Source organism: Sciurus carolinensis, chromosome 3, assembly GCF_902686445.1.
Source record: "Sciurus carolinensis chromosome 3, mSciCar1.2, whole genome shotgun sequence".
NCBI classification, from domain to species: domain Eukaryota; kingdom Metazoa; phylum Chordata; class Mammalia; order Rodentia; family Sciuridae; genus Sciurus; species Sciurus carolinensis.
The window spans coordinates 47,325,698-47,348,029 of record NC_062215.1 but is presented as its reverse complement, the minus strand read 5'-3'; the positions used below and the strand labels follow the sequence as shown (position 1 = coordinate 47,348,029).

At 37.2% G+C, this 22,332-nt stretch overlaps 1 protein-coding gene across 5 annotated transcripts in view; it reads left to right on the top strand.

The window, feature by feature from the left end:
* The window catches only part of Arhgap44 (Rho GTPase activating protein 44), a 176,251-nt gene that overhangs the window by 117,547 nt on the left and 36,372 nt on the right, over nucleotides 1-22,332 (top strand). For all 5 annotated transcript variants that reach the window (XM_047543049.1, XM_047543047.1, XM_047543050.1 and 2 more), the window contains exons 7-9: nucleotides 1,125-1,242; nucleotides 19,816-19,884; nucleotides 21,901-21,982. In XM_047543049.1, the coding sequence (XP_047399005.1) occupies nucleotides 1,125-1,242; nucleotides 19,816-19,884; nucleotides 21,901-21,982 (269 nt within the window). The remainder of the gene's footprint in view (nucleotides 1-1,124; nucleotides 1,243-19,815; nucleotides 19,885-21,900; nucleotides 21,983-22,332) is intronic.

Sequence of the window (22,332 nt, the reverse complement as noted above, 5' to 3'; positions counted from 1 at the left end):
AGTGGCTTCCTAGCAAGGCCGGTATTCTCCCCACACAGGTAAATTTTTAAGTAAATAAATTATCACTGTGACCAAAATATCTGACAAGAACAACTCAGAGGATGAAATTTTAACTCACAGTTTCATAGGTTCAGTCCACAGTCAGCTGGCTGCAGGGCAGATGTATCATGGTGGAAGGGTTTGACAGAGAAGAGCTGCTCAGCTCCTGGCAGCAGGGACGTGGGGTGTGGCAGGGAAAAGTTTAACCCCTCCAGGGCACACCCAGTGACCTGCTTCCTCCAGTTAGGCCCCACCCCCAATGGTCCATTCAACTAGTGATGGATAAATTCACTGCCAGGTCAGAGCCCCAGGATCCAATCACTGCCTAATAGCCCCACCTCTGAACCTTGCTGAGTTGGACTTTTAATACATGAGCTTTTGGAGACATTCTAGTTCCAAACCATAACACAAGGTATCTAATCGTGAACGGGTAGTTGTTTTGTGTCTACTGGTGGAGATATTTGCTTTCAGGTGTGTTTTTCATCCTATTGGCATATCTTCTCACTTAGTATGCCTTATTGGCTTCAGTCAAAGTAGGTAAATTTCCAAACTCATGTGCTTGCAGTGCACTTATATGAATAACAGAGACTGTGCTTAAAGACAGGGAGTTATTTTGAAATATATTACATTATTATTACTATGATTGGCTGATTAAATTCAGACATCTCAGATCAAAAATAAGTGAGGTGATGGATGTTAATTAACTCAATTTGATCATTCCACATTGTATCCATATCTCAGCATATCACAGTGTGCCCCATAAATGTATAAAATTGCGATTGGTCAGTAAAAATAACACTGATTTTAAAAAGACTGCAATAGTGATTGTCGTTTGGCCTTAGTGTTTGGAATACAATAGGAAGACGGTGTCAAAATTGGGGTTGCTTGTCCTGTGTGGAGGGCAGCCACTCCTCAGCTGTGGGTAACAGTTGGGATGTGGAAATCTTAGCTGCCTTTCTCCTGATGTAGCACTTGGTACCTTTTCATTACTTCTCCTTTCTGGTGAGAGTGCTTACCATTCCCATAATACCCAGAGGGCTCTACCTGTCTCACTTCTCTCCTCTTTTTCTCCTCTTTTCCATCAGGTGGCAGCAGACTTCCAAGTCTTCAGGTCTGTCCAGCAGCTTACAGCCTGCGGGTGCCAAAGCTGATGCCCTCAGGGAAGAGATGGAGGAGGCTGCCAACAGAGTGGAGATTTGCAGGGTACCTGCCCTCTTTATGCCTCTGCCCTGGGACAGACTGGGGAACCCTCAGGGATTTCCTCCTTAGTTCACTGGAGTTCTCGTAAAACTCTATTAGTGAATCTCTAGTTGAACTGCATGACCCCATACTTGCCTGCCAGCTAGCATCTCCCAGGAGTCCAGGAAGAACCCAAAATCGGGACTCTGTGGGAAACTTCTGTAAGACATTCAAGTCTCAAAAAATAAATTGGAGGCTACATAGGACTATTGAGAATTTTTAGACTACTGAGGAGTCTTGCCTCACACACAATTATTCCTATTTTTTAATACTTCGTAAGTCACCATATCACCCATCCTGAACCTCCTGGGAGATGAGGACCTCTGGAGTTGAAATGCTAGCCATGGAGATAGTCACAGAGGAAAATCTTCCCACTTTTAGGGGAGAGTGGGTCATGCTAAAAAGTGTGACTGTGCTTGTGGAGTGATGCCCTACATTGTGCCGATTCACGATTCCCATCTCCGTTCCCCACACACAGCTTGGAGGACTTAATTAGCAACACACCATTCATGGTTCCCTTGTGTGTGTGTACATCTGGTTACATGCATATGTGTCAGTTTGGGTTTCCAAGGAAACCAGAACTGTATTTAGATCCCAAAATACCACGTTTCTATAACTATTCTGGGCTCCTGTTATCTTTGTCACATGCAGTTTTAAAGAAAGTAACCACTTTGCATGCAGGCACCTCTGTTCTTTACGACTCTCTCCAGTCTTCTTAGCTTCCATTTGGCTTATTCTTTTGTAGCCACTCTGTGCAGGTGGCTTTGACTTTGCATTCAGACGACATTCAGAATTGGATAGACTTTCTCTTTGGAATTAGAAACATTGAAAGATTTTTAAAGAATTCATCATCTCCCAACCTAGCATTCTATGGAACCAAGCAAAGTGAGACCAGTACGTCAGATCTAAGATGCATTGTGAGTAAAGTGGATTTGTTATATAAATTCCTGGGTAAATGGCACATGTGCTAGTCCTGAAGTATAATTCTTCTCCCCTGCTGATTTCACTTTTACTCTGTGTATTCTTTTAACTGTCTACCATAGATAGATGTTCATCAGTTAAGAACCTTTTTTTTTTTTTTTTTTTTTTTAAATACCATTTCCTGTACACGGGGTATAAAAGTGGGAAGACTGAATGAGAATATCTAAATACACCAGAATGAAAATGAGATGGCTTGATAAATTTTTGTGTCGCTTCTTATATTTCCTGTTGTGCCAAAAAATATTCATCTTCTAAGATTATCAAGTAATATATATTAATCATAACCAATGAGATATACAAAATATATTATGAAAACACCAGTAATTCTCTCCCTTCCTGCCTGTCAGCCCATTTCCAAACAAGGTGACCAATATCTCTTCTCACCAATATTCATTAAAACTTCACGCGATAATATATTGTATTATATGCTGAGTGGCCATAAAATTTATAAAGATAAAGGAAGCCAGTGTTAGAGCCCATTTTATATAGCCCTCAACACCTTTCTGGACAATCATACCAGCAAGTACAAATATATAAAATTATCCTAGTTACTGCTGTTTTTTAATAAAATGGTCATGCTGTTTATATTGTATTAACCTACCATTTAATTTTCTGTATTAACACTGTATTTAGGACATCTCGTCAGGATAGTGACTACATACCTAATGTAGCCTTGTAGCCTTTTTAATAAAATTCATCATAGTCCATGCAAAGGAATACAAACACATATATAAATACACGTGTACATAGATGTACATGCGTACACACATAAATGTATACACATGCACCATAACATTTCAGTATTTTCATATTGAGGGAAATTCAAACTGGTGTGTTTTTGTTTTTATTTTACCTTCTCTTAAAGTGATATGATAAATATATATATATATATATAATTATATCCTGGTAAATTTTTTTCTATAGAATACATTACACAAGATGATATTTTTATATCAAAGTCTATACACACATTTTTTCCCCCAATTTTAGTAGAGGTTGACATTCTGCTTCTCTGAAAAGGAAATTATAATTCACATTTTTACCATCAATTTAATAAATTACACATTTCCCCTCACTGAAACCTGTAATGTACAGTTTTGGCCAATCTGGTGGTGTGTGTGTATGTGGGGGGGTTATCTCTATGTTATTATAATATGCATTACAAAATTAAAATGAACGTATGAGCATGGTTTACCATCTAGATAGAAGATACATAATGATCCAGGCAAGAACTTTTCCCAAAAGAAATCCACTTAATGTATTCTTATGCATTTCTTTTGAAATATGTAATAAGTATATCTTCTGTATATATTGGACAATGTTCATATATTTATAGATATTCTCAGTTTGGGAAACTGCCTGTATTTATTAGCAGTTGGGCTAATATCTTGTTTTTTTAAAATATCAGGTTACATAAATTATTTGTACACTAGGGTTATTAAACTTTGTGTGTGTGTGTGTGTGTGTGTGTGTGCGTGCCTGTGCTCCAGGTATTTTTTCTCATCTGCCATTGGCCTTTTGACTTTGTTTATTTTGGCGTCTACCAATAAAAACTTAATCATATAAGTTTATTTCTTCTGGGAAAAGTTTCTGCCTGGACCATTGTGTATCTTCTACCTGAAGGATAAACCACGTTCATACTGTCATTTTAACTTTTTAATGCATCTTATACATTTTAAGACACCAGGTACTTAGTTTTATACATAGCTTAAGATACAGGTTTTTTTTTTTTCTTTTTTTTTAGATGGATAGTAAATTATGCCAGTGGCATTTATTAAATAAGCATCTTCCCCAGAAGTGAAATTCTATTAATTCCTCAGATTCATTAGTGAACTCCATGTCCTATTAATCTCTGTGTCTGTTCTTGGGACAATGGTGTATAATTCTGTTTTCATGTCTTCATAGCAAATATAGTATGAAGTAAGATAGTCCCCATTCTTTCTCATAGTTAAAACCCACAGTGGACTCTGGTTAATCTTGTTTGTGGGCTAAGCAGATCACCTTAGGGCACTCACTGTGGGTTTTGTTGAAGTTCTCCTCTGACTCTTATTTCTACTTTGTTGGTTGCCAACTGTTTTAGGTGTCCACTTTGGTCTACCTTCCTGTTTCTGGGTTCATTGGGTGTGGCCTCTCTGATCTTTTCGTAGTTTCATACTTCCTCAGCAGGCAAGACAAATCTCTGTAGTCCCCTACTTTGTAGCAAACTAGAAAAATTAGAATGTGTGGACTACAGATGAATGAGTAGGAGTCTGAGTCCTCTTTGTTTAGAAGGAGGATTTCACAGGGAGGACCAAACAGGACTCCTCAAATCTTTGGGACCCAGAGGATCTTAACCCACCAGGAAGCCAAGTCTAGGTGGGTTCCAGAAGACACCACCTGCTGGGACCTCAGTTGGATGGCAGGTGCAGCCTCTTCTGCCTGTGTTCTCTGAGCAACCCAGCCAGTTCCTGTCTTGCTTCCATATTCAAGAAGAGACAAACCTCAGGCCTCTACTGGTGCCTGCTTTCTCTTTTCTTCCCGTGACTTCCTGTATGAGAACCCTGAACCAGTGCATCTAAGAGAGGGGTAAGACATTGTTAATTTTTCACTAGAGGGGAGAAAGTGAAGAAGGACCTATGAATGCTGAAGTAACAATAGAAACAATGATTATGAAGTGGTTCCAGTTGATGGAGGTCGTGCTAGTTTGATTTTATGCCTGAGGCTGACTGCAGTCTTGGAATTTTCTCTGAAAAGCAATGTTTTTCATCTTCACCTTCCCTGCTTTTATCTCTCCACATTCCATTATTTTAATTCTTATCCTTACTCCACCCACATTACATCTTTCTTACTTAGCTTTTTCCTCTCTGTTTCTTTTAACTTAGGACTCTTCTTCATCACTTTTTCTTTTTTTTAATTTATTTTTTATTGTGAGACAGAGTCTTGCTAAATTGATGAGGCTGACTTGGCGATCCATTTGCCTCAGCCTCTCAAGTAGTTGGGATTACAAGGTGTGCCACCGTGCCTGGCTGCCATTTTATTGTTGAATGTATAATGTTTGCTCTTTGAAAATCAAGCTTAGATCTGGAAAAGATGGCAACTGAAAGACAATTGCTAGGCGGGGTTGTTCTGTTCATGTTCATGATTTAAATGCACATGTATTGTCAAGAGTAAAAGACAATGTCCGCACGTGTCTGTAATCCGAGCAGCCTGGAAGCCTAAGGCAGGAAGATCTTCAAAGCCAGCCTCAGCAAAAGTGAGGGCTAAGCAATTTAGTGAGACCTTGTCTCTAAATAAAATACGAAATAGGACTGGGCATGTGGCTCGGGTCAAGTGCCTCTGAGTTCAGTCCCCAGTACACACCCCAAAAAGAAAAAAGAGTAAAAGCATCAGGTCTGGAACACATCTTCTCTTATTACAAAATTAGAGTAGTGTTTTAGAAGTTACTAAACAAGATCCTGGCAGAACCATTACCTCCTTAGATGTGGAAAGCTGTGAAAGAGTTTAGGAATACTCATGATACTGAGATTCTTCTCTGCCAGGAGAACCTTTTCCAGGAGGAAATTTAAGGGCAAGAATGACCATTCCCAGTAGGAAGCCATGCAGTGGCAAAGTTTCCACAGATGTGGACTTTCCTGAAACACCACTGGGAGCTTCTTGATCCCAGGCAATAATGACACTAAGGAACTTGGGCACAGTCATATCATTTCCCTAAAATGAAGGACAGAGCACATTAAAAACAGGATGATCCCTGGTCCGATGGCTTCACTAAACCATCATCATTCACCATCATGATGGAGAAGTGGAGTTGACTATAGGTGTCCTGTAAGGCATCAGTGTCTCCCCACCCAGCCCCATGGTCTCCAATGTCCCAAAATTTACATCACACCATATTTAGGTTCTGAGAACATTATGTGTGGAAATAAGTGGCAAGAAAGAGATGGTCACTATTTTAAGGTTTAAAAAAAAAGTTCTGAATAAATGATTCTTCTGTGTTAGAAAGAGTAATAAAGTACAGTCATCCATCAGTCATCCATCTTTGGTGGATTGGTTCCAGGACCCCCGCTGACACTAGAATTTGTAGATGTTCAAATCTCATATATAAAACAGTGTAGTATTTGTATATAACCTACACTCCTCCTTCTGTGCACTTTTAATTGTCTCCAGATTATAAAACCTAATACAATGCAAATACTATGTACTGAGTTGTTATACTGTATTGTTTAGGGATTGGTGATCAGAGAAAAATCTTTATGTTCAGAACTGTAATTTTTTTTTACAATATTTTTGATCTATGGTTAATTGAATCTGTGGATGCAGAACCTATGTATACTAAGGGTCAACTGTACCCAAGAATTCAAACACTTTGGAAAAAATATTTACTTACAGTCATAATAAATTTCAGGCAGCATATCTTGGTCTCCAGATAAAAATCAAGGGAATATGGTTGTTAGGCACTAGTGGATGAAAATGAGAAAATGAGAAATCACCAAGTAAAATGGAAAGGGAACTGAATGAGGCTGGGGATTATTTTTTAAAGCATAGAAAAATAATGTGAGTATGAAATTGCTCTTAGTCAAGAAGAGATTAGCATTGCAGAAAGTTGAACCACTAGTGTAGAGGAAAACTTGGTAATTTCTTCTAAATGTTAAGGAAAGAGCCAAAAAAAGACTACAAATAATGGGGAAAATGTAGATATTGAATGTACAAGTAATGTACAGAAAATGGTAGATTTTGAAAAACAGAGCAAATCGGAGCAGACAGAAAGATGAAAATAAGCTTGCATTAAATACGTGGATATCAAATATGTGGATCTCATAAATCAGAGGATTTGCTTTTATCTGTTCTTGTGAATTAAAATTTGTTTTTATTTGTCCTGATTAGTTGTACATTACAGTAGAATGCATTTGTACATTTTGATAGATCATACATAAGTGGAGTATAATCTCATTTTTCTGATTATACATATTGTAAGATCACATCCTACAATAGGATCATGTAGTCATATATGTACATGAGGTAATAATGTGTTTCACTCTATTTTTCCTACCCCCATACTCCTTTACCTCTCTTTACTCCCCTGTACCTAATATAAAGTAATGCTATTCTTCTCCCTCCTCCCCACCACATTGTGAAATAGCATCGCATATCAGAGGAAACATTTGGACTTTGGTTTTTTGGGATTGGTTTATTTCACTTAGCATGAGATTTTCCAACTCCATCCATTTACTAGCAAATGCCAGAATTTCATTCTTCTTTAAAGCTGAGTAAAATTCCATCGTGTGTGTGTGTGTGTGTGTGTGTGTGTGTGTGTGTGTGTACACCACATTTTCTTTATCCATTCATCTGTTGAAGGGCATTTAGATTGGTTCCATATTTTAGCTATGGTGAATTGAGCTGCTGCTGTAAGCATTGATGTGGCTCTGTCACTGTGGTATGCTGATTTTAAGTCTTCTGAATATAAACTGAGGAGTGGGATAATGGGGTCAAATGGTGGTTCCATTCCAAGTTTTCTGAGGAATCTCCATACTGCTTTCCATAATGGTCGCACCATTTGCAAATAAAATTTTAATGTATCTTATTTTAAGAGAACTTTTAATTTCAGAGCAAAATTAAGTAGACTCTAAAGAGCATTCCACATGCCCTCCTCCTGCACTCATGTACAGCTACCACCTTGTCAGCATCCTGCTGCGCACTGGAGTGTGCTCACTGAAGGCACCTACGTTGACAAGCCATCACCTCAGTTCCATAGTTTACTTCAGGACTCACTCTTGGTGTACTCTGGGTGTGAACAAGTGTGTGATGGTGTGTATCCACCATGACAGTATCCTAGAGAGCAACCTCGCTGCCCTCTGTCTCCACTCAGTCCTGGCAGCTGCTGTTCTTACTGTCTCCATGATTTTGTCATTTCCAGAATGTCCTATAGTTGGAATCATGCCATAGGTAGCCTTTTCAGGTTGGCTTCTCTCTTAGTAATATGCATTTTAAGTTTCCTCCAATTCTTTTCACAGTTTAAAAGCTCATTTCTTTGTCACATGGAATAATATGCTACATTTTCTGGATGTGCCAAAGTTTATGTATCCATTCATCTACTGAAGGGCAATTTTGTAGCTGCCAAGTTTGGGCAATTATGAAGAAAGATTGTATAGACACACATGCACAAGTTTTTGTGTGGACATGTTTTCATTCAGTTGGGTAAATACCAAGGAGCACAATTGCTGAATCCTACAGTGATAATGTTTAGATTTGTAAGAAACTGCCAACTATCTTCCAAAGTGGCTATGCTATTTAGCATTCCCACCAGCAATGAATGAGCATTCCTGTTGCTCCACATCTGTTCTGACATTTGGTGTTGTCATTTGGTGTAGTAGGTACATGGTGGTGTCTTTTTTTTTTTTTAATTTGCATTTCCTTAATGACATGATGCTGAGCATTTTTTTATATACTTACTTGCCATCTTCATAAATTCTTTGATGAAGTGTCTGTTAAGGTCTTTTGCCCATTTTTGATTCTTAATTTTTAAAAGCTTTTAAAAAATAAGTTCATTTAAACAAAACACCTGATTTCGCAGAAATAGTATCAATGTCTTATTTTTGTTTGAGTCTTTTATCTGAATTTAATGACAGATTGCCCTACCTGTAATAACTGCATGTAAAATAATTATAAAGTTGTCCTTGGTTTTGTAATGATAAATAGAAAGCATCAGTATTCTGAAGCTGAAAACATATGCAAGAATTTTTATGTTGTTTTGTTAAAATAGTGGGGGCAACAGAATTTACTGGAATATAAATATAAGAATATAAATATAAGAACTGAGCATGTCATTCATGGAAATAGCAGGTCTTTTTACAGGACCAGTATTTTCCCCCATCCCATCTCCATTTGATGTTAATTAAAATACTGTTAGCATTTAATTTAAAGAATGCAATTTGACTATGCACATACACCACCCACTTTATGTACAATAAAGGAGAAGGACAGGAGGTGAATGAACAGAGAAATCCATTTATAGTAGTTAGAATGTGGTAGAACAAATTGTGATCATTGAGATTGTATTCTTGTTCTGTAAGAGCAGCATTCTGAATTAAAGTAAGCAAGTTCCCTTTTTAGTGGATACTGCCTGTCTGCATTGGAACAAATCAACTGAATCTTCATTCTCTGTTTTCAGCTGCACACGCATCATCTGTTTCATAAGTTGGCTGTCCATCAGTTTGCAATCTGATATGTCTTACTAACAAACCCAGTCATTCTCAAGACTAGTTTTTTTTGTTATTTTTTTCCTGGTACTGAGGATCAAACCCAGGGCTGCAGTACTGAAGAATGAGCCCAGGTCCTTGTACCTCTAGGCATGTGCTCTACCACTGAGTCACATCCCCAGTGCAGTGCCTCTTATTTAAACTATATCACAGAATCATCCTCCCTGTCACCTTCACATTAATATGATCATTGCTCCCATTCTTGACTCCTTCCTTGTGCTTTTCATGAGCCATGGTGAGTGCCAAGCACACCAGCAGCACAGAAGTGGTAGAATGAGCCCCATTTTTAATTGGGTTGTTATTTAGAACTATTTGAAAACATTCCAGTTTTCCTTCTGACTGAATTCTAGTGTAATTCCATTGTGTTAAGAACAGAACTTTTTTTTATGCTTTTTATTCTTTTAACTTTGTTAAGGTATGTTTGATGACCCGGGATGTGGTCTGTCTTGATAGATGTTGCAGGTGAGTTTAAGAGTGTGTATTCTGCTGTTGTTGGATGGAGTGGTCTGTAGATGTCAGGTATGTCAAGTTCATTGATGATGCTTTTGAATTCCACTATTCCTTACTGATTTTCTACCTGCTGGATTGGTCTATTTCTCATAGAGATTTCAACATATCCACTATAATAGTAGATTCGTCTATCACTGCAGTTCTCTCAGTTATTGCCTCATATTTTGATGCTCTGCAAATACATAAAGGATTATTATTTCTTCCTAGAGTAGTGACCTCTCTGTAATGTAAAGCACATGTTTATTCCTGATAATTTTACTTCCTCTGAAGTCTTGCCTATATGAAATATTAATATAGCTTCCATTTTCTTTTGATTAGTGGTACATTTTTCTCCATCCTTTTACTTTTTTAAAATTTGTATTTGTTCTAATTGGTTATACATGACAGTATGATATATATATATATATATATATATATATATATATATATTATCTCACAGTTTCTTTATCCATTCATCTGTTGAAAGGCAACTTGGATGGCTCTATAACTTAGTTATTGTGAATTGAGCTGCTATAAACATTAGGTGGCTGCATCATTATAATATGCTGATTTTAAGTCCTTTGGGTATATACTGAGGAGTGGGATAACTGGGTCAAATGGTGGTTCCATTCCGAGTTTTCTGAGGAATCTCCATACTGCTTTCCAGAGTGGTTGCACCAATTTGCAGTCTCACCAGCAATGTATGAACATACCTTTTTCCCCACATCCTCATCAACATTTATTGTCATTTCTATTCTTGAAAATTGCCATTCTGACTAGAGTGAGATGGAATATCAGTGTAGTTTTAAGATGTATTTCTCTAATTGCTAGAGATGTTGAACATTTTTTCATATATTTGTTGACCATTCCTATTTCTTCTTCTGTGAAGTGCCCGTTCAGTTCCTTTGCCCATCTATTGACTGGATTACTTCTTTTGTTGTTGTTGTTCTTTGTTTGTTTGTTTTGGTTTGGTTTGTTTTTTTGGGTGTTCTTTGTATATCCTGGAGAGTAATGCTCTATCTGATATGCAAATGGCAAACATTTTTCTCCCATTCTGTGGATTCTCTTCACATTCTTGATTGTTTCCTTTGGTATGAAGAAGCTTTTTAGTTTGATACCATCCCATTTAATTGAGTCTTGATTTTACTTCTTGTGCTTTAAGGATCTTGTTGAGGAAGTTGGTTTCTAAGCCAATATGTTGGAGAGTTGCTCCTACGTTTTCTTCTAGTAGGCACAGGTGCTCTGATCTAATGCCTAGGTCCTTGATCCTCTTTGAGTTGAGTTTTGTGCAGGGTGAACAATGGGGGTTCAATTTCATTCTACTATATGTGATTTCCAGTTTTTCCAGCACCATTTGTTGAAGAGGCTCTCTTTTCTGCAATGAATGTTTATGGCACTTTCGTCTAGTATGAGATAACTGTGTATATATAGGTTTGTCTTTGTGTCTTCTATTCTGTTCCACTGGTCTTCATGTCTGTTTTTGTGCCAATACCATGCCATTTTTGTAACTGTAGCTCCATAGTACAATTTAAGGTCTGGTTATTGTGAGGCCTTCTGCTTCACTTTTCTTGCAAAGGATTGCTTTGGTGATTCTGGGCCTCTTTTAGTTTTCCAAATGAATTTCATAACTCCTTTTTCTATTTCTACGAAGAATGTCATTGGAAGTTTAATAGGAGTTAATTTAAATCTGTATAGTGCTTTTGGTGGTATGGTCATTTTGACAATATTAATTCTGCCTATTCAATAACATGCGAGATCATTCTGTTTCCTAAGGTCTTTTTCAATTTCTTTAGTGTTCTTTAGTTTTCATTGTGGATGTCTGTCATCTCTTTTGTTAGATTGAGTCCCAAGTATTTTATTTATTTATTTTTGAGACTATTGTGAATGGGATAGTTTTCTAAATTTTTCTTTCAGCTTATTCATCATTGATGTATAGGAACATAGTTGATTTATGGGTGTTAATTTTATATACTGCTACTCTGCTGAATTTATGAGTTGTAGAAGCTTTCTGGTGTTTTTTGGGTCTTTTAAATATAGAATCATGTCTTCAGCAAATAGGGATAGTTTCAGCTCTTATTTTCCTATTTGTATCTCTTCAATGTTCTTTTTGTCTAATTACGCTGGCCAGGGTTTCAAGGACAGTTTTAAATAGAAGTGGTGAAAGAGGGCCTTCCTTCTTGTTCCTGTTTTTAGAGGGAATGCTTTCAATTTTTCTCCATTTAGAATGACATTGGCCTTTGGTTTAGCATATTGCTTTTACAATGTTCAGGTATGTTCCTACTATCCCTTGTTTTTCTAGTGTTTTGAGCACAAATTGATTGCTGTATTTTGTTAAATGCTTTTTCTGCATCTATTGAGATAATCATGTGATTCCTGTCTTTAAGTCTATTGATATGATGAGTTATGTTTATTTATTTCCATACCAACCTTGCATCCCTGGAATGAACCCCACTTGATCATGGTGCACTCTCTTTTTTTAATGTTTTTGTATGTGGTTTGCCAGTATTTTATTAAGAATTTTTGCACCTGTGTTTTTCATGGATATTGGTCTGAAGTTTTCTTTCTTTGATGTTTCTTTGTCTGGTTTTGGTATCAGGGCAATACTAGCTTCATAGAATGAGTTTGGAAGGGTCTCCTCCTCTTCTATTTCATGGAATACTTTGAGGAGTATTGGAATGAGCTCTTCTTTGAAGGTCTTGTAGAACTCAGCTGAGACTCCATCTAGTCCTGGACTTTTCTTGGTTGGTAGGTTTTTGATGACTTCTATATCATTGCTTGAAATGGATCTACTTAAAATGTGTGTGTCCTCCTGATTCAGTTTGGATGGATCATATGTCTCTAGAAACCTGTTGACGTCTTTGAGATTTTCTCTTTTGTTTGAGTATAGATTTTCAAAATAGCTTTTATTTATGTTTTGTATTTCAATAGTGTCTGTTGTGATATTTCCTTTTTCATCCCAAATTTTAGTAATTTGAGTTTTCTCTCCTCTTTGTTATTGTGGCTAAAGGTTTATTAATTTTCTTTATTTTTTCAAAGAACAATCTTTTTATTTTGTCAATTTTTTTGATTGTTTCTTTTGTTTCAATTTCATTGATTTCAGCTCTGATTTTAACAATTTCCTGTCAACTTTTGTTGTTGATCTTTTCTTCTTTTTCTCAGACTTTAAGCTGTAATGTTAGGTTGTTTATTTGTTGACTTTTCCTTCTTTTATTGAATGCACTCCATGGAATGAATTTTCCTCTTAGTACTGCTTTCATAGTGTCCCAGAGATTTTGATATGTTGTATCTTTGTTCTTGTTTACCTGTAAGAATTTTTTTATTTCCCCCCTGATGTCTTCTGTTACCCATGCATCATTCAGTAGCATATTATTTAATATCCAGGTGTTGGAATAGTTTCTGTTTTTTATTGTCATTGAATTCTAATTTCATTTCATTATGATCTGATAGAATACAAGTTAGTATCTCTATCTTTATATTTGCTAAGAGTTGCTTTGTGGCATAATATACGGTCTGTTTTAGAGAAGGATCCATGTACTGCTAAGAAGAAAGTGTATTTGCTCATTGATGGATGGAATATTATATATATGTCTGTTAAGTCTAAATTATCAGTTGTGTTATTGAGATCTATGGTTCTTTTGTTCAATTTTTGTTTGGATGGTCTGTCCAGTGATGAGAGAGGTGTGTTAAAGTCACCTAGTATTATTGTGTTGTAGTCTATTTGTTTCCTGGAATTGAGAAGGATTTGTTTGATGGACATGGATGAGCCATTGTTTGGGGCATAAATATTTATGATTGTTATGTGTTGCTGATTTATGCTTCCCTTAAGCAGTGTGAAATGTTCTTATTTATTTTTTCCAACTAATTTTGACTTGAAATCTGCTTTATCTGATATGAGAATGGATACCCCCACTTTTTTAATGTGTCCATGTATGTGTTATGTTTTTTCCCATACTTTCACCTTTAGTCTGTGGGTATCTTTTTCTATGAGATGAGTCTTTTGAAGGCAGCATATTGTTGGATCTTTCTTTTTAATTCAATCTGCCAGTCTATGTCTTTTGATTGATGAATTGGCCATTAACATTAACATTCAGGGTTTTATTGAGATATGATTTGTATTCCTGGTTGTTTTGGCTTATTTGTGGTTTTTAACTTGACTTGGTTTCTCCTTTATTTGGCTATTCCTTTAGGGTAGTTCCTCCCTATGTGTACTTACATAATGTTTTTCATTTCTTCCTCATGGAATATTTTGTGAGAATGTTCTGTAGTGCTGGCTTTCTATTTGTAAATTCTTTTAGCTTTCGTTTATCATGGAAGGATTTTATTTCGTCGTCAGATATGAAGGTAAGTTTTTCTGGGTATAAGATTCTTGGTTGGCATTCATTTTCTTTCAGAGCTTGAAAAATATTGTTCCAGGCCCTTCTAGCTTTTAGGGTCTGGGTTGAGAAATCTGCTGATACCTGTATTGGTTTCCCCCTGAATGTAATCTGATATTTTTCTCTCACAACCTTTAAAATTCTATCTTTATTTTATATGTTAGGTATTTTCATTATAATGTACCTTGGTGTGGATCTGTTGTAATTTTGTACATTTAATGTCCTGTAAGCCTCTTGTATTGGATTTTCCATTTCATATTTCATATTTGGGAAATTTTCTGATATTATTTCATTGAATAGATAGTTCATTCCTTTGGTTTGTATCTCTGTGCCTTCCTCAATCCCAATAATTCTTAAATTTGGTCTTTTCATGATATCCCATAATTCTTGGAGGTTTCATTCATTATATCTTACCATCTTCTCTGTTTGGTCAACTTTGTTTTCAAGATTAAATATTTTGTCTTCGTTGTCTGATGTTCTGTCTTCCAGGTGTTCTATCCTATTGGTTATGCTTTCTACTGAGTTTTTAATTTGGTTTATTGTTTCCTTTATTTCAAGGATTTCTTTTTCTTTTTTCAGAATCTCTATCTCTTTATTGAAATGATATTTTGCTTCCTGCATTTGCTCTTTTAACTGTTGATTGGTGTGATCATTCAATACCTGCATTTGCTGTCTTATCTCATCATTTGCTTCTCTGATCATTTTAATTATGTACATTCTGAACTCTTCTCACATTTCTTCTGCCATGCTGTCATTGGGTTTTATTGATGTAGCATCTAGGTTTGTTTGGGACACTTTCTTCCCTTGTTTTCTCATTGTTCATGTATCTTCCTTTCTAGGAGTGCAAATCTGAAGTATTGCAGTTTTCCCCTTATAGACTTATAGTGTCCCTGCAGGTTTCCAATACCTCACCCTGAAGTGAGAGATCAATATTAGCCACACACCATACAAATAATATGCATCCAAACTCAAATAGTCTCTTTTAAGATACTAACCATATTGTCTTAATAAACAGAAATTTTGAGTTCAGTTAGTATCTACAGCTTAGACAATAGATGTTCCACAGGGACCATGATTTCTAATGGTGGACAAAGAGGATGGGGATGGGTATAGGCTATAACGTTAATGAGATAAGAAGTGTGTCTGTAGAGGTACTATGTCATAGAAGTAGTGAAAGCAGAATTAAAAGAAATTGGTTGTTAGCTTGTAAAAAGGGAGAAGGAGTCTCCAAGGAGACAGATAAGAGGAAAATAGAATGAGAAAAACATTAATAAAAGAAAAGTAGGAATAATGGTAGGTATAATAAGAATAATCATAATATTACTACTAATAAAAAAAATCTACCATAAAACTATACAGTAGTGTTCAAACCTCCTAGTCTTCAGTAGACTGATGTCTGGGAGGAACTTATTAATGCAGTAACCCAAAAAGCGTGCTGTCCTTCTAGGGATGATGGCCTCCAGGTGGGGTATAATCCCTGCTAGTGGGCAGAGGTGCCTCCACATGTTGACAGATGGTCAACTGTGCAGCAGCGCTAGACTGGACTGGGTCTCTAGGCCTGCCTCCCCGGAGCGGAAGTCTCGCCCGGTGGCGATGGACTTGTCCCGGGTCTCTCTATAGTTTCTTTTAGTTTTTGTTTGAAGGATCTATGCAGTGGTGAGAGAGATGTGTTAATATCATCCAGTATTATTGTGTTGTGGTCTATTTGGTTCTTGAAATTGAGAAGGGTTTGTTTGATGTATGTAGAGGCTCCATTGTTTGGGGCATAAATATTTATGATTGTTATGTCTTGTTGATGTGTAAGTCCCTCAAGTAATATAAAATTTATCAGATGACCTAACCCTCTTTGGATTTTTTTGTTTTTCATTTGATTTTTTATTTTTAACATGCTTCATGATTTTCTGTTGAATGGTGGAGGAGATGTACTATATAAAAGGAAGTGTGGTAAACAGGCCTGTAGTGATGTGGTGGTAAGGTGTGGGAGAAGGAAAGTGTCTACAGTCCTGTGATGAGGCTCAGTCTTTTGCTGAACGTTTGCCCCTGGGCTGTGAATTTTACCAGGACTTTGCAGTTTATTTTCCTCTAAGGTGGGACAGAATGACCAGAAGATGCTAAAACTGAGTATTTCCCTTCTCTTCAGGTGGTTGGATAATGAAAAACAAAACAACAATCTTAAAAATTCAGTAAACTTTGGTAAAATAATTTCTCTTGAGGGCAGACCTTCTTGAAAAGAATAGAATGGTCTGGCGTATTTCAGAAAGGTAAATTTCCCTTCCCTGGTGGAGTTTTTTGCCCTGGTAAGATTTTTTTTTTTTAACCTCTGAAACCATGAGAACCTAGTAAAACTCCTGGTGGTAAAAGTGGTACCTTCACATGCGTGGGTCTCTGCAGTACTTACCTTTTAGACTTTTCCATACTGAGTCTCCAGCAATTAGTCAATCCCCATATATATAATATATATATGGTATAGATAGATATTATGGTACATATATTATATATATATGGTACATATAATATTATGTACCATTATATATATATGTGTGTGTATATATATATATATATGTATATATATATATATATATATATAATTAGTTGGAAAGCCTTAAGTATATCACCAAAGGAATGAATCATGAAGAGAAAAATTTAATAGATACCACTATAAGACAAAACTTGAATAAAGTACAGTGACTCCCCCAAAGTGGTAATGCTCCAAAAAACAAATGCCATATTGGGAGAACTATTTGCATTGGTAAAGCCCATGGTCTCATCAGTTAAAAGAATTCTTACAAATCTTATAAGTAAGAATTGGATGAGGAATCTCATAGGAAAATTAGCACTCAGCATTGACTAGGAATTGACAATGGAGTTGAAAAACAATCTAGAAGGAAGTTAGCTTCTTGATCAAAAATACCATTTATTATTTGAATTTTATCTGTATTTGATAGTGATTTCACAGAATGAAAAGCTTACTGTGGAAAACAAAACACTTCTGTGTTATTCTTTATAGTACATTGATCTTTCTAATGGGTATTTGGAAGTATATAGCAACAGCTCTGAGGTTTAAATCCATTATTATCTTTCTAATATATTTAAATTACATTATTCTTTTTCTAATAGATTTAAATTAACTGTAAAGAATTAGAGTCAGAATAAATTTTAACTGCAGATTTGTTATAGGGGACTAATCAAGAGATGGGTGTAACATCTGTCTAAACACACATGTATATATTTGTCCAGGTGTTATAATAGTGAAAAAAATAAAGACACAATTTCCAATAAGAGAAACATAGTTCATTCATATAATAAAATATGTCACCATTACAAACTGTATTTTTCTGGGGGTAAAATGATCAAAAAGCATTCAGGGTCCATTTTTTGTAAACCAAGCAATCAGAAAAAAGATATGCCTGGATGGAATGGAGCAAATGAGCAGCTTTGTGTTTCACTGGCGATTGCTGCCTGCTCAGACTGCCCATAAACTTGGTTCTTTGTTTTATATTATTCTGAGCATAGATTAGTTGCACAATCAGAAAATAGGATTTTTAACAATACTTTAAACTCTAGTGATTATTGATAAAAGGGGTTTTATTCTTTATAAAGAAAATTTGTGGACTTATAGTTTCCACTCTTGTTGCTTATTTGCATTGTGACCTATTTGGAATCCACATTGTTACATTAGTAACACAATAATCCAATTGTACCTTTAAAAATCCTTTCATCTTCCTGAAGGGACATATAAATTTTTAAGATTGTCCTGGGAGAAGCTCAGATGTTGAGGAGTTGAAGGTGTATTTGTTGCAGTGTCAAGTCCTTTGGGGCCTCTGCTCCTTTTCTCTGTCTGCTGGACCATTTTTATCACTGTTTTTCTGGCTTGGAATACCTCCCTCATAACGGGGAGACTGCTGATAGATGACTCCTGAATGGGGCTCTGCACGGATGTTAGGCAACATGGACTCCAGACAAGACCCTCTCTCTGGAACCTTTGAGAGATTTGTCAGCCTGGAAGACATTCAAATAAGGGTCCTCTGGGGAAAGAGATTTGACATGGTCCTGAGCTTATTTATTTGGGAAATTTGCCAACTCTGAGCCTTAGTGTCCTCATTTACTCATTTAGAAAATAGTTCTGAGGTTCCTCCTATGCTAAGCATTGTTAGACAGTGGTCAAGAGATAAGATTCTTGAACACTTGGAACCTACTGAGCTGAAATTGGAAAATTAATTCTTACCTAAGAGGGCGAGGTGAAAGCACACTTCACACCTAGAAAGTTCTCAATGAGTGTCCATTCATTTTTCTCTTGGTTCATTCTGTTCAAGTCAATCATGCATAGCATGGTTTCATTAGTGCTTAGAGCTCCTCAGAGAACAGATTTCCTCTTTCAGTTCTGTGGCTTGGGCTTCTGTTGCCTAGCATACAAGAACTATTGAGGAGTTGTTTGCCTGTCCTGGTTCTTGGGAAAGAAACAGGTTGCTCCTGCACATCCCAGTGTTCTTGCTGAGAATCAGCTTAATTGAAGAAGCTAAGGGTTGTGGTTTGGTGCACATTGCCTGAGGTTTCATGAAACAGGTTCTTTCTGAAGCTTGTTTTCACTGCTTTCATTCATTCAGCATCCAGGTGATTTTTTCATGTTTCCTCAACCAGGGCATGTAAGCCCTTGTCAACTACCCACCTCCTCTAAGTATTGCCAACCCAAGGTTGCCAAACAGGCAAGTACCTAAGAGGTCATATGAGTTGCACAAACAAGTTCAGGGAAGGGTCATGCTCATAAATATTGTGAGTGACAGAATTTCATCCTGCTCAAAATACATTTATTATGCAATGCTGTGCCTGTTTTTCTGGAACCTAGAATGGTTCTCTTCAAAGGATGAAACATTCCAGATTCCAACACTGCTTTAGGCCATTGCCTTCCAAGTCCATGCAGAGCTGAGACTTGAGTTGACACTGAGATTTGTGTAATGTGGGATGAGTCCAGGTTTTGCCGGGTGTTGAGTCAGCATTGCTTTCCCTGTGCACCTGTCTTCTCTAAGCTTTCTCTAAATTGCTGCATCTCCTTCCATCTCTTTCCCTGTAGTGATGATCACCCATTCAGAATTGAGAGTGAAGGAGAACTGAGCAGTAGAAGGAAGCTTGCTTCAGAATGGTGGCACAAGCTGCAGAGATGTATGGAAGTCATTTGCACATCATGCCCCTCCACCACCTTTGACTTTAACAGCATACATGACCATGTGTTAAAAGCCCTGGGGAATCTACTGGCATAGGTGTTCTTTTCAAATTCACTCATTCTCTAGAGCCATGGTGGGAAAACATGGAAGTCACCATGGGAAAAGTTTGTAATGTATCAAATATTATTAAAAAAAAGGAGATGAAACTGCTTAAGGCTCCTTTCTCCTATGATGTATAGATTCAGACATTAGCTACCTTATTATTTTATGTTTTACCTTGGGTGTATATCTTACCTCGCACAGGACCAACTCTCCGCTGACATGTACAGCTTTGTGGCCAAAGAAATCGACTATGCAAACTACTTTCAAACGGTAAGGGTCCAGAAAGGTGAGATTGCACAAAGTCTGTCCAAGAGTCATGATGTGGATAGCAAGGGAATGTGGGCATAGAACTCAGGGCCTCTTGCTTAGTTAGCACATCATGGAAAAGGTTGGAACTGTTCTATCATGAATAAATTCTGCCTTCTATTACTCCTTATGTGGGTTTCTTCAAAAAACCTAAGAATAAAACCCAACCTTCTCCCTGGGTTTATTGCAGTTTAGTCATCAGTTGCACTGAATGATAACTGAAAGCAATTTTGCCCCCTTTCCTAGTGGATATTTGACAGTGCCTGGGGACTTTTCTGGTCATCACAGCTGTGTGTGTGGCCAGTGGGGTGTTGACATGGTCGTCTAATAGATAGACCAGGGATGCTGCTAAGCTTCTCATAGTATATAGGGCAACTCCCTGCAACTAAGAATTGTCCACCTTCCCCCACCCCCAATATGTCAGTAGGACCAATGTTGAGAAAACTTGATCTGGGACAATAAGGGTCTTGAGGAGAATAGGAATATAACCACCTCATCCCAAGTGAATACTGGTTTGATACAGGTTTTTGCCATAGTAGCAAATAGGTGAACAGTGATGATATGCGACCTGTTTACCTGTCTCTAGAAGCAGATTCAGAGTTGAAAAAGAGGAAGAAACAGGATCTGAATCATCTAAACTTAAATAATCCAATTCAGATAATGAGGACTCTTGCTGTTTACCAGGGTAAATGCAAAGCAAGTGAAAAAACAAAGTCCACAGAGAAACAGAACAAAATGAAAAACAGTCACGTTCACCTGCTTGTGTTAAAACTGAAACTCTAAAAATCACACGCTCTCTCTATATACATATAGATTTTTTTTTATATGATCAGGAAGTGATGGAATGATAAGGAAGGGGAGTAAAAATAAAAACGGGAGAAATCCTGAAATGTGTGAAGTGCTTTGTGGAGTATGGTAGAATAGCTATGGGTTATTAACAGTTTTCTAATATTTTTATTAGTGGTCCAGACATTCATGTGTCCTTTCCTCTCTGCAAAAGGCTGATATATATTATTTCCAACTTAGAGAGTTCATTTTAAAATAGTGTTTTTTCAAGTGCATTCTTTTGGTTTTAGATGTGAAGTTAATACTTTGGACTTTCTAAAACCAATGAAATACCAGCATTCCAAGCTTTATTAGGTTGTATAATTGTCCCTTATATATGATTTTATTTCTTTATTCTGTTTCCTTTTTTAAAAAATAAAAAAAAAATTTCATATTGGTTTAACTTCAGTATTATTGATGTTTCCCCTCTACACCAAGCATTTAGAGTGATTCCCTCTTCTACCTCCTACATGCCTAGTTTTGGGGACAGGAGAGGGAGATTCTGAAAATAAATGAAATAACTCTTGCTCATGGTTTTTCATTGACCCTTATCAGTATGTCAACTGTGTTTTAATTAATGGGATGATCACAGTAGAGCACCATGAGGAATTTGTTCTTCAAGCTGCACCACTATAACCAGAGCAAGTTCACCTCCAGTATACCTAAAGAGGATCCTGGGTCAAGCTGCATATTTTCTGATCAGCTCTAAATTAAACTAAGTTAGCAGAAATCAAGATGTATGCAGATTAGTTTAGCTCATTCATATTATATAGGCAAATGAATTTCTAAGCATGTTTTCCATTTATAGTCACCTGTTCTTGCACCTCTCTCTTTGCCTCCTTTTGCTTAGAGGATGGCGTGCCAGGTGAGGTGGGGCAGTGGCTAAGACCAAGCTCTCTAAGCTAGGCTCCAACTCTGGGGAAGCTCCCTTACTTCTTCATGGCTCTCCGGCCTCTCAAATTACCACTCCTCCACTTCACTGTGACAGGCTAAAGCATGACCATTGATTGTCCTAGGTGTATTGGAAGAGGGAGCAGGGAACTCCATTTCCCTCCCCAATGGGTAAGCACCTTCATGCAGAATCTGCTGCATGCAACAAAAGCCTGTGTTCCTGCCCTCAGCACAGGGTAATGCTTTATCCTTATGTTTTCTCAGCTAATAGAAGTGCAAGCTGAATACCACAGGAAGTCACTGACACTATTGCAGGCTGTGTTGCCTCAAATAAAAGCACAACAAGGTAAGCACATACCTTCCCTGGAGGGGGCAGTCTGGGGAACCTGCTTGCCTTCCTAAATGAGACCGACTTCCTGCCTTTTGGTCACTCTAATGATTTACCCAATCAGGTCACACTTAGATGAGCCCCTAGAACTTCATAAGATGGTGTTGATCCAGTGGTGGTGAAGTCAAGCACAGCCAAACAGGACCCCCACCCAGGATGAATCAGGGGTGTGTGAAGGTGTTCATGTCATGTTAACCCCAGCTCTGTTGGCAGCTGGCTGCCCACCCATTCTCTCTGTCATTCCCCAAACCACAAGGATAAAGACACACTTGGGCCTCCTTTTCTCAAACTGCTGACTGACCCCTTTC